The sequence below is a fragment of the Xyrauchen texanus genome, chromosome 30 (assembly GCF_025860055.1).
Source record: "Xyrauchen texanus isolate HMW12.3.18 chromosome 30, RBS_HiC_50CHRs, whole genome shotgun sequence".
NCBI classification, from domain to species: Eukaryota; Metazoa; Chordata; class Actinopteri; order Cypriniformes; family Catostomidae; genus Xyrauchen; species Xyrauchen texanus.
Window position 1 is genome coordinate 19,043,001 of NC_068305.1, and position 12,792 is coordinate 19,055,792.

The 12,792-nt window shown below is 37.2% G+C and overlaps 2 protein-coding genes across 4 annotated transcripts in view; both read left to right on the forward strand.

Annotated features, from left to right (window-relative positions):
* The first annotated feature begins 352 nt into the window (after window positions 1–352).
* Window positions 353–4,077, forward strand: LOC127623561 (protein RD3-like). The gene is made up of 3 exons (XM_052097953.1): window positions 353–648; window positions 1,467–1,772; window positions 2,717–4,077. The coding sequence occupies exons 1-3, from the start codon at window positions 620–622 to the stop codon at window positions 3,081–3,083; spliced, it is 702 nt and encodes a 233-aa protein (XP_051953913.1). The 5' UTR covers window positions 353–619; the 3' UTR covers window positions 3,084–4,077.
* A 5,439-nt stretch (window positions 4,078–9,516) lies between these two features.
* The window catches only part of LOC127623555 (apoptosis-stimulating of p53 protein 1-like), a 58,583-nt gene continuing 55,307 nt past the window's right edge, over window positions 9,517–12,792 (forward strand). For all 3 annotated transcript variants that reach the window (XM_052097939.1, XM_052097941.1, XM_052097940.1), the window contains exons 1-2: window positions 9,517–9,822; window positions 10,336–10,435. In XM_052097939.1, coding sequence (XP_051953899.1) covers window positions 10,427–10,435 — 9 coding nt within the window. In that variant the 5' untranslated portion in view covers window positions 9,517–9,822; window positions 10,336–10,426. The remainder of the gene's footprint in view (window positions 9,823–10,335; window positions 10,436–12,792) is intronic.

A 12,792-nucleotide genomic window follows, 5' to 3' on the forward strand; every position in this document is an offset into this window, starting at 1 on the left:
AAAAAGATTTTGAAGACACACCAGGGAGCTACAGATAAAGAGGTCAGAGTGTGACAGTGTCAGTCTTATTTGAAAGATGGCTTGACCATTGAAGACAAAAGGGTGCGTAAACAACACAGCATGGGATTTTTAGTATAATTCAATATTTACATGTGAGTATGTGTGTTATTTTTTGTTTTATGAGCTGAAATTGAAAGAGTGTGTATTTGTGTTCATGCTGCATGTTTGAGTGTAAAGCGGGCTGGGTCAAAAGTGGGCTGGGAAATCAGAGCAGAGAGACAAAGGCAGTTTGCTGTGGGCTGGGAAAACAGTCTCATTCTTCTTCTAAACTTTGCCCGGTCCTATCATTCCTTCATGTCACTAGCACACACTCAGTTTGCCTTACCCCCTGTTTCTGCCTTTCTGTCATTTCTCTTTTTCACTCTTCTTATTCCAACCCCTTATTTGCATCTCGGATACTTTTCTACTGCAAGAGCAACATTTCTTCAGGATACTTTTCCCTTCTATTATTTATCCATCTATATTTTTTGTCTGTAATCTCCCAGTCTGTATCTCCCTTGCTTTATTTTCTAATTTCATTGGCATAACCTGATGCAATTGGCGTTTTCAAGGGCAACAGATGGAGTCGAGGCATAATGGACCTGGAAGGTAATTAAATCATTTGTATTCTAATTTCCATCCTCTTTTCATCACTATTACTAAAACTCATATTCCTGTCCTCTGTGTTGAATACTTTGGTGGTAATATAGCCCTCCTGCAAATTCTGCACCATCCATCATCTCATGCATGTTCCCTCCTGTTTCTATTTTCAACTGCAACGGTTTTGCCCTGCTTTTTGCTTGTATTTACCATTCCAAGTCAATGCATTTATCCATCTCTTCATTCTCTTTCTCAGTTAGACTTTTCTTGGCAAATATAGGTTGTTTTGAAATCTGTCTGGAAACGTCATGTGCCCTGTACTGCTTAATATGTAATAAAATTTTAAAAAATCAGCTAAATTGATGTAAAGTGCATTTTATACATGCTCGCCAAATAGTCTAGTTTGTTTTTAGCGTTTAAATATTTTTACATTTCTAAGCCTTTCTCAAAATAGTTCATTTTTTTCACTGATTAATATGGCTAATGATGTGAATTAACTAAGTTATGAGAATAAGTTATGTTCTGCCAGATTGACCAAATACTAGAGAAAAAACACACACATACAACAGGATTGTCCTGCAGATGCAGTTAGTTGAATAGATAGAAATTGTATGCTGCTGAATCAACTAAGCTGTCAGTTCAGAATGTGCACAACAAAATTTGATGTGATACAGTGTGAAGGACTGTCTACTGAAGACCAAGCTCTTTATCAACAGTCAGATTTCATTATAAGAGGATGGCCAAAGAAAGAAGAGAAAGACTGCAATGCATCCACTGTTCCAACAACACACTTAATCGAACACTTTCTTATTGCTCCTCCACTGCAGCCCAGCAATGCCATTCTTTGGTTGTTCCAAATGGCACCACACAGAAAGTGTCCCAGCTCAAGGATGCATGGCACCTATAAGCCCAGGTCGAATGTTGCTGCGAGAACTGCTTTGGCAGCTAGAGCAAAGAGCACTTCAGGTTCAAGAAGAGGAGTTCCAGTACTGCTTGTCCCGTGGCATTCTGGCATACCGTCGCCCCCCAGTATACCCTAGCCTGCTTGCCCTCATACCTGCCTCTGAGCGTCATCAGCTAGAGCACCTCTGTGGGCGCATCCCACCCTCACAAACCACCATTGTACTTTCCAGGTGAGAAAAATGTGTGGATATAAATAGTTCTGAAATCTGCAGTTCGGCCTCGTGCCTTGCGGATGAGCTTCACATTCTGTGTTGCGGTTAAGGTATTTTTCTAATATACTTTATGCCAGTGGTTCTCAACTGGTGAGTCGCAACCCAAACGCAGGTCTGTTCAGGGAAAAACAATGCTACATGCAAAAAATAAAAACATTTAATTAACCATATGATCATGCATAGTTTGGATAGAAAAATTCAGGTTTTAAACTTTTAAAATACAGGATAAAACGCATCTCATATGGTTTTTTTTTTTATGTCAAAGCTAAAACTCTACAGTATTGTAGCGCAAATTCATCTGTTACTTGGTAGAAACTAGGTAAATTAGGCAGATACCCACTTGGCTAGGTTGAGTGACATGCCCTCATCCTCCAAAAACATGAGCAAATTTACACAAAGTAAATGTGTCCCAAAATTAAATATAGGTTCACTTGCAGTAAGGATGAACAGGATTTGTGCCAACCACAATGTGTTAATATTTAATAAATATTAAACAAGTTCAAAAGTTAGATTTTGGGGTTCACATTTTGGGGGTTTCTTTGTACAACAAACAGTTTTGGTACTGTCTTGGGTTGCCACTTGATGTAACATTTGGTTCCTGTAGCAAAACCAGTTGATAACTACTGGAATATAGAAGTCTAAACAGATATAAAATTCTTCTAAGCATTTTGTATTTGTAAATGTGACAGATTACTTTGTCTCATCTTTAAGTCATCAAGAAATTTTATTTAAGGTATACAAAGTGGGTTGGAATTGTAATTTGGTTGGACTTTCTTTCCTGCTCTTGTTTCTAATGGGATTGTTTAATCATGCACCTGCATAAGGATATAGTGCAGAATTATTTTACATATACATCTTCTATTTAAGATTTAACTAAACATTGTTTTTTGCACTTCATGAAGGCTCTATGATCTTTTGACCCACAATGACATTCCTCCCTGGGAGCTGGTGGGTGTCTTCAAGCATGTTATTAGGAACTTCCTGAGGAGACAGGAAGAAAAAGTGCAGAGGCGTTCACTCCTTTCAGCTCCTCCAGCAATTCCTGCTGCTCCCATTCCACCTACAGAGAGTGGTAATAGAAATCACTGGGCTGAAAATGCATCTCAGTCTTCATCAGAGGAGCCGGCAAAGCATAGGAAGGAGATCCCTACTATTTCTAGCTACGTGGATAAACACTTGCGGGCTGGCGGCCCTCACTCTATTGACCGAGATTGGAGCCTGCCCTACTTCCATCCTTTTACTTATGAGGCCTACAGCACCACATTGTGAGGGCGACCTAATTGTGTGAGAAAAAAACAACGTGACCCTTTTTTGTGTGTCCCTCCTCTTGGCAAGGTCCCTTCTTCTCTGACCTACACTTGTAACATTGAGAATATCTAATTACCTCTCCAGTTTCAGTGCTGACTACAAAGAGGAAGAGGGTGCATATTGTAATGTTAAATCTTGGAATATGAGCCATAATGTTTTGTAATCACTCAAAAAGGTTAACAAAATTCAGATTTTAGTGACATATGGCAGATCATTTTTTCATTTAATATTATTGCCTCTCTTTGGAAACTGACCAATAATTTGTGTCAATTTCCTTTCTATTGAAATAACATTTGTACTTTGGGCTGTATAGCTTTCCAAGAGATACAGCTAATGACTGAGCAAATTGGAGGAAGCACACACACACACACACACACACACATCAGCATGCACCGAGAGCATTCAACTAAAGCAGTTATCTAGCCTATTCTGTCTTTTTTTGTGAGTTATATTTGTGGATTACAGAGTAGAAATTAGCCTGAGGGCAGAGGACTACACAACGTTTGCACTTCAGTGGGTCCTGCTCGCTGCATTTACCCATGAACAGCCCAGCATGTTTCTTACCTCTCCCCAGCTTTTTACATCAGAGGTACAAACTAATATTGTCTGCCTGTCTGTGTACAAATAGCGACAGAATTGTTCTTTCTTTTTCGGGTAGCATGGGCTGAAAGTGGCTCACAAACTTTAGCATTGAAGAACAAATTTGGTAATTGTCCTTAAAAATAATAAAGCTTCCATTTTAAAGTAGTTTTAAAACAGTGTAAAAGGGGACATTTTTGTTACAGGTCCTGGGCAGATGTGGGACTGTAAGCAGTGAATGATGTAATTTGTATTCTGTAAGCAATAAATGACAGAGAGAGTCAAGAGCTTTGCATTTGTCAGTTGGGTCCACTGTTGTGTGTGTGACATATAACATATACTGTACACTCAAAATGCCCAGCAGGATGCGCCACAAGCAACCGATGTCACCAAGTAATGGTACAGTGTACACTTCTTTATGATAAATAGTGTATACTCCCATTTTTTGTAAGAAATATTACCATTTACTGGGGCACCATAGCGTCAGGGAAGGTAAGGACGATTCTAATGGGCCCTACAGACAGGGGCCCAGCAGCAGGGACTAAAAAACTCTTTTCCATTTTGGTTTGTTCTGATCAAAAACTTCAGAAGCCTCCTTTCCAAATGGTAACTGGTTAGAACAAAATAAAAGTTTAATAATGTTCTTTTTAAAATGTCAATACTCTGCACTAAGGGGTTGGTGATATACCAATTGCATTGTTGCCAGATCTCCCAAGAGAAGCAATTGGTCTGGAAAAATATGAAAAATAACCATTTGCCTCACCAAAAGAAGCGAAAATAAGCAATTAATTTTTTTCCTGTGTGGTGGATTTATCAGCATGGAAATCATAACAAGCATTCAGTTAATTAACGGTTAAGTATAATTTTAAATACAGATCTGCTTCTCAGTCAAAACCCGATGGAATCAAATCTGCATTAATGCATCATATCTAATAAATCAGTGAGGACTGGAAAGAACTGAGAAATATACTTTTTACCTCTAATAATGTTTTCCTTGTTTCTGGATTAGCTGTGAATGTACAGTATATGTAGTAATTATACGCAGTTGTTGAAAAAGTCTTCATTCACAGAATGGTAAATAAATGTGTGATGCAGCAGTTTCCTTCACGATCAAAGCACATGTTTAATTTTTTTTGGGCAACATGAAGTGGTCTAGTTACAAAAATCTACTGTGATAAACCTTTTGGCCTTTGGTTTCATGCAAAAAAATATTGGAATTAAATTAACCAGTATTATAACCGGTTATCATATCAGCATTTAAAAATAAAGTTTTCACTCCGGAAATATTGAAAATCACTTTGTTCCCGTTTTTGGTTATGGTTTGCAAAACGTTTAGTTTGTTTTCGGTTTTCGTTCCTTGAACAGATTTTAGCCCCTGTCCAAACACCTTAGACCCAGGGGTACTCAACGAGGCCGTTCAACGAGTAAATTAGTAGAGAGGGGGGCGTTAGTTTACAATTGGGGTCGTTTAGTAAAAATAATCAAATCTATCGTCATATTCTTCTTTGCATTAAAACGTAGACTCAATTATACGGGTTGGTATCCATTTGTACCGCGGTTCATTTCATTTTGAAGTCATAGAGACGCATCTGAAGTATCTGGTTTAGCAGCATCAAATACACAGGCAGAGGCACAAACTCGGCTAATTGCACCTGTATGGCTCTGTAGATGGATACGGCTCAATGGACAGGGTAGCGCGAGCACAAAGCTCTAAAAGCTCGAGCTCTTAAACTCGCAGCGCTGTGAGAATCAGTGAGAAGCAAGGCGCGAGAAGCGGAACCATTTGAATTCAGCACAGAATACTTCATCACCACCCTTGAATTTACTATAGTAACACTAACTGTACTTTAGGCAGAAACAGATTGATAATAACTATTTTGTATTTATTGTTTTTTTTTTTTTGTTTTTTTTACATGTGTTTAGAGTAGGACTATTTTTTATAATTACAAAAATGCCATCGTTTTTTTCATAGAAATCGTGTTTTTACCATGGCAGTGTAGAAAATCCATGCTTCCATGTGTTTACTATGGTCTTGTTACAAATATCACTGTTAAAACTATAAAACATAAATAATTCATATATAATTTTTTTTGTTCAACAAAGTCTCCGCTTTCAAATTATATCACATAATTCGCTGGGTTTAGGGAATGAAGTAGGGGGGCGTTCGTAAAAAAACTTGATTTTGTTAACAAATGGCCACTTTGCACTGGTTAGCTAAAATAAAGACTGTTTCAAAAGATGATCCACTGTGTGGGAGGACTGAGATCCCCCTTAAGACGCTCAGTGGTTTATACCTACTTCTTTTTCAGGCTACAGAGAGGCTGTGATCATTTATTACAACAGGCTACAGCAGCAATACCAGTAATTACAATTTTGTGCTTTGGATTTTTTTGATTTTCTTTATTACATGAGTAATAAAGTAATTACTCATGCGTGTAATTGTCGCCAAAGTGTACCATGTTACATTTATTTGCTTCTGTCAAATTGTTTGCTTCTTTTTTATTGCTTTTCTCACATGTTTATTGTTGGTGAATTTTGTCTTCGTAATAAATATCAGCAAAATAAATAAATAAATATGTATATAATTATTACAAAGTTGTAAGTAAACCAGTAGGACCTTTATTTTGGTACTGGGGCTTTTCAATACAAAGCGGAAACTGCAGCTCTTCCGCTGTGTCTCCTCTACCAAGCAGTCTTTGAGCAGTGAGTGACCTTCTTCGAGTGCTCCAGTGCGCTTATTTTCTAGAGGTGAGATACATTTATGTTATTGTAATTGCCAGATTATTTCAATTGTAACATGTTTAATAATAATTGAACAATTCAAGGAGATGTGATATCATTTGTTACAATGTTTATTTTGCTTATTGGCTCATGCCATGGCGTCGTTGAAGCGCCTTAAAATGAATCAGCATCGGCTATCAACCCTGCAAGATTGACATCTGAATAGCGTGGAACAAGGCAAATATTTTCACTGTATGAGCGGGTGTACATTTGTATACCTTTTATTAGACTGTTAAAAGAGCAACTGTTCTATACGTGACTAGTGATCGCACTAAAATAAATAAATAAATAAATAAATAACTGTGCTTAAACTTATTCTGACAGCAAGTGAAATACAGATATTTCTTTATGGTAGTGTACTATCATTAATGACACTGTCTTGTTCTAATAATTCCTAATATCGAAATGAAATGCGTTCATGTTGAGAGATATGGAATTGAATGATCCGTAAATGTTTGATTAATTTTCATGAAGGTGCTACTGGTTTCGTGTAATTATATATCTGATCTAAACTGTAAATCACTTTTTATCAGAATCGTCTCTACGTTTAAAGCAAGCTCCTTATTTGCACAGATGTTTCATGGACATATTTTTGAGGCCTTAAACAATTACATGCATCTTTTTGTTCTGATCACTAGATGGCAGGTGGTGCATTCGCTGGCTGGTGGACAAAGGTGGCCCCTTACTACACCAAGGCATACCAAGAGATGTGGGCTGGTGTAGGAATAATGACTTTCATGTACTACAAACTTTCATATGGAGGTGAGAGGTCAAGTTTGTTAAAGAGCTCTTCAATAGTGTACATCAGGGGTTCTCAACAGGGGCGTTCAAAGGATACTTTGATATTTTGTATTTATTGTTTTGATGTGTTTAGTGTAGGTCTAATTTTTATAATTACAAAAATGCCGTAGAATAAAAGGGCCCCCTTACAACATCTCTTTTATTATTAGTTTCTGTCTTCACACTTTCATGAAGTCATTTTCAGTCTCACATTCATGACGTGTAAGCCTGTCGAATTTATTAACAAAGGTTTAGAATTATGCCAAATAAAAAAAAAAATAGAGGTCATTTTTCTGATAATTTGTCACCGCATATTCAGAAACAGAAATGTATTTGTTGCATGCATAAAGCAACAAATTTGGTCATTTTCAAAATAACAGGAGCATAGAGATACGGTATTAAAAAGTTGTAATGCTTGCATTGCAGGAAAGAAGAAAGCAGTGCAGTCAAGTAAGTATTTACTTTTTTGTAATTCAGTGCAAGATTATTTTACTGGAAACATTGTAGAAATGTTCAAAGTTAATATTGTGATAGTTTCAAAATTGTATTGATAACTGTAAAACCAAAGGCAATGTCTGATACAGAATGCAGATGTTCTTATTGTTTTTTTGATGAACTGAAAACTCAGTTGTAGACAATGACTGCTTAAATTGACTGTGATGACTAAAATGACTGCTGTAGTATTGGGCTTTATTACAGATGCTTATTTATGTGTCAAGAAAAAATTGGGAACTGACTTTACTTTTTCCACAGAGCCAGCCCATTAATTGGACCACCGGGTGATAATGTCATTCCCCATGCCCTCTCTGTAAATCTTCCCTATAAGAACTTCAGCTGGATATCTGTATTTTGTGTTATGGAAACAATAAAATGCTTGATTTGGATCACCCAGTGGACAATTCACTGCTTTGTGTTTCACTATGGTTTGCAGGAAATACATTTGTAAAGGGTTTACAGATTTATTATTCCTAACAACATGAAACCAGTTTGAATCATTGTTAACTTATGGAAATAAAATATTAAACAAGTCTTGCAAAAGTTTTTTAATTGCTTAATGCCTGAATAATGGACATTTAAATGCTGCTATTTCATTTTATATAGATTCTTTCAGAGGACACAGATCTGACATTGCATTCCCACCAAAATGCCCTTTTGATCATATTTTATAAATGAATTTATGTAAATGCACATGTGATATAGCATGCTTCCAAATACTGATCCTGGAGGACCCCTAATAGAACACATTTTTGGAAGTCTCCCTGACAGACATCGTTCAACTTATCAGTTCCTTAGAGTCATTCAAAATGTGCAGTGTTTGGAGTACTCCAGGATTTGGTAAATTACTTGAAAATGCTGCGTTATAAAAATGCTGAGGACAACACTCATTATAGAGAGCGAGAGAAGGAGAGAGTCTCCATGGTATTTAAATGTAGTTCGTTCATATGATTCATATGTAGTGGGTGTTAAAAACCTATCCAGAACAGGAGATTTAACTTTTTACATTTCTATGTAAGTTAAAAATGATACCTTAACCATTTCTCATATATATATATATATATATTTATTTATTTATATATATATATATATATATATATATATATATATATATATAGTGCTGTACAAAATTTTTAGGCATGTATGCTTCACAAAAACATTTGTCTTTAGATGTGTATTTATACTTTCAGCTTTAGTGTGTCAATAGAAAATATACATTTTAGACTCCCAAACATTACTTTTGCAAATAGAATAGAAGAACAGGGAGCCCTGCAACAAATGGCATTGCCCCCCACTGAACATCGAGTCAGTCTGGGATTACATAAAGAGACAAAAGCAACTGAGAACAGCCGAAAAAGAAAGAAGAACTGTGGCAAATTCTCTAAGAAGCTTGGAACATCCTATCTGCCAACAACAAAGAAAAACTGTGTCCAGGTGAACCTAGGAGTATTTATGCTGTTTTGAAGGCAGACACACAGAATATTGATGTAGCTTTTTTTTTTTTTTTTTTTTTTTATGTTTACTGGACTTTGCATGTTGTTAATTGATAAATTAAAATTATCTATGATATTATTTTTTAAGACATCCTCACTATGCAACATTTTTCACAAGTGCCTAAAACTTTTGCACAGTACAGTATATATAAATTACAAAATCTCAATCAGGGCATACATCCTCAACAGGTATGATTCATCACTTACGAGATTTCTATGAGTAAACAGACAGACATCCAGTAGTGTCTATATGCCACATTCCTGCCATTCTACGTCGGTGCGTGCCATCATTCAACCAACAGAACAGCGCGAGCTGCTTGTTATTCGCCTCATCAGGATTCGGCCCGTATGGCTCTATTGCCTTTTTTGAAAGATATTCATACATCGGACCGACTTTAGAGCATTGAGCGCGTTCTGATTTCGTTTCATGTATTTAAGTGTTTACCTGGCTACAGTTAGCAGGCTAACTAGTTTAGCTATCTCGCGAGTGAATCGATTCTCGGCTGCTATCTGCTACAAATATCACTCATGCTCCTTTTTAAAGGATTATGGCACATATCTACACGTAACACGTGAGTATAACATGTGAATGATAAATAACAGTTGTTTATTCGTTTTGTGAACATTTGCAGGCTAGCGAGGTGTTGTTCTATTCGTGCTAAGTGGTTAGCAGTTGTGAGACCCGTGCGAGAAACGAGTAGGGTAGAGAGAGAGAGAGAGTGTGAAAACCTTTAAACTAAATGTCCTTAAATGATAAACCTTCAATGAACCGGTTTAAATCCCCACTCTCAGTGGGTGTACAGAAACATCAAGCATCTGCCATTGCTACACACAGAGCTGATTTTCCAGTTCGGCTAGCTTCTTCTAACGCTCAGATTCTGTTTCATTTGCTTGACTCAGCTAATAGTGATTAATGTGATGAACGGTGGCTTATCACGTTAAAGCGTTCAATTATAGCTGTGGCCGCAGCCAGATGTGACAGCACAGGGTTGTGGCCTGTTTGGCCTGTAGTTGACTGGGTGTTGTGGACAGTCATGCGTTACAGTGTAACTTGCTGCAAGTTATGTTGTTTTCTTGATATGCAGAGGGCTGTGATCTCGGGTCGGACATTGAGGGTCTTGTGAAAGGAAAAGAGAATCCGACTGAAGACCAGATGTTCCTCTGACACAAGCAAAAATGATGCCTGTGAGTATGCCTTGTCTTTTTTTATTTGTCTATTCAAATCAGCAATGAACACCTTTTGGGAATTTGTTTACGTCGACAGACCTGTCAGTGTGTCCTTACGATTTACAAGGTGAGGGATGAGTGTGATTGGGCTTCTTATTTCAGTGCAGTTCAAATGTTTGAGCACTCATCACTGTGTCATAAAGAAACTGGATGCATCCCCATAGTGTTTTTCATTGCAAAAGACATCATCACACTTCATAACACTTCTTGACATTAGTGTGAAAGTCTTGGTTTGATTTATGAATTGCTAAGAGATGCACTGTGGTGGTCTGCAAACGTTCGCTTACTGCCTTGCCAGGGGATCTATAAGATCATTTTTCAGAAAGCTGCTAATGGGCTGTGGACAGGAATATATTCCATGCAAGAATACTATCTGTGCCTGATGCTCTGCTGTTTCCATTTAGCTCTTTAAGTAAAATATCTCAGTCTGAAGCTGTATACAATGGGTTTACATTAGATTAACAGAATTGGTTGAACCTTAAAATATGACAAAGCTCTTGCCCATCCTCTGAATTCTTTTTGACCCAAGCTCGCCATGCTCTAATGGCAGCCATTCGTTTTATATTGTAGCTCTGTGGTTCGTTAAGAGAGTTTTTTTATTTTCTCGGTTGAGCCTAATGCCTTGATAGTTTAGTTGTGCTAAATCATAATGACAGAATTTCATGTCCCTCCCTCAATTCTCTTTAAGAGCTGAATACAGTAAATCTGCTGTTTTGTAACTCCGTGAGTTGCCATAACTTCTAAGACCCAGCAGGTAAATTGCTTTGAGATCACACATTAACTCTGAAGGAAGCTTTGTGTCTGTAAACATTAACATTGATGAGCATAATTAACTCATAAAGCTGTTAAGTGTGTTAACAAAATTGGATTTTGTGACCCTGACTGTCAATAAACAAATATGGGTCCTCCTAGACATTTTTATGTTATCACTGCCTACCATGATTATCTAGTATAATCTTGTGAGGTAAACCATTTATTTTAATCTCTCAAGTTTCGGTGGACTTCAGCAGCCCTCATTTTTTTAAATTTCAGATTCCATTTGTAAGTTAGACTATATGCATGTGCTTAGCAACCCGAGTACTATGCCAAATGTCGGCTCAAGCACATATTTGCTTCATGCTCCCTGATTTGTCCTGTCATTGAGCATCTCAAACAGAAAACACTGATTGCTTATCCAGCTCTTTAAATACACCTGGATATGATGTTGTTTTGCTAGCCTAGAAGGAATCTTAATGATTTCTGCTTATCAGTACATTAAAATACCAGACTTCTATTTAGATTTGTGTTTTTACTCCTAAAAGTGAAACTACCATGTGATTTGCCAGTGTGAAACTCTGTAGGTTTCTTCTTTAAGTTGTGAAATGTACATGGAAGATTTTTCATTCAAAGTATAGCCTATAGTATTGAAAGCAAAATTAGATGTAAAGCACTTTTCAAACAAAGGACATTAGGTTCAGTTTAATACATGCTGAAGCCCCTGCACCTTCTCTCTCTTTTGAGATTGGCATTCTTTAAATGTAGCTTCAGCCGCTAAGCTGCCCATGCTGCTATTGGCTCACAGCCATGGAAACAACCAAAAGAGAGGTAAACAGAAAAAAAAACATTTCACAGCACGGTGTGGTTGAGTTCAGCTTGAGGTTAAAGTTGCACTTTGTGTTATAGTCCCATGCTGTGTCACAAGAACCTTTTGACCAATACATGCACAACGCCCCTTCCTCTGTCCAACTAACATAAAGGAATAATCCATATGTCTGTTTGTGCTGAGGTTTGTTGGGGTGCTTAGTCTTTTGAACAGATGACATCAAAACACATCACTGACATATTCTTTGCAAGATCTCTCAAGATTGTATCTTAGGGGCTAAAAAGGCTTGCAAAGGCCTGCTACATTGGAAGAATTATAAAGGTCACGTCCACACTAGAACAAAAGGTTGTTCTAATGTTTATGAAGGGCGTAAATGTAGAAAAATCAATGAGTTTTCAAACAAAAGTGATTAGTGTGGGCGTGGAAAAAAAAGCGCCTACAATTATGTATCTTTTGCTTCTCTGCACAGACTAAAGAATACTATAGGCCATGCAGTTACCTATTAATTTTGAAATCAGTGTATGAAGCTCTCCAATCTGCTTAAACTCCGAGGTCAATACAACCATGTTCTGTTTTTCCCAGAAGCTGTTTTCCCATTGGCCAGCTTTGTAAAAACTATACTAGACTCATTGTTTCAGACTTTTATGTACAGTCTACAGTATATGCCACTTTCATCACAAGAGGCATCCTCCATGACCTAGTTTACTTTATCATGCTGGGGATGCAGATGCAT

What these genes read in the sequence shown, in the direction of transcription:
- LOC127623561 (XM_052097953.1), top strand. Translation starts at nt 620, where the DNA reads ATGGAGTCGAGGCATAATGGACCTGGAAG. An exon ending in AGGCATAATGGACCTGGAAG is followed by an intron (nt 649 to 1,466) that starts GTAATTAAATCA and finishes CCTCCACTGCAG; the next exon opens with CCCAGCAATGCCATTCTTTG. An exon ending in ACCACCATTGTACTTTCCAG is followed by an intron (nt 1,773 to 2,716) that starts GTGAGAAAAATG and finishes CACTTCATGAAG; the next exon opens with GCTCTATGATCTTTTGACCC.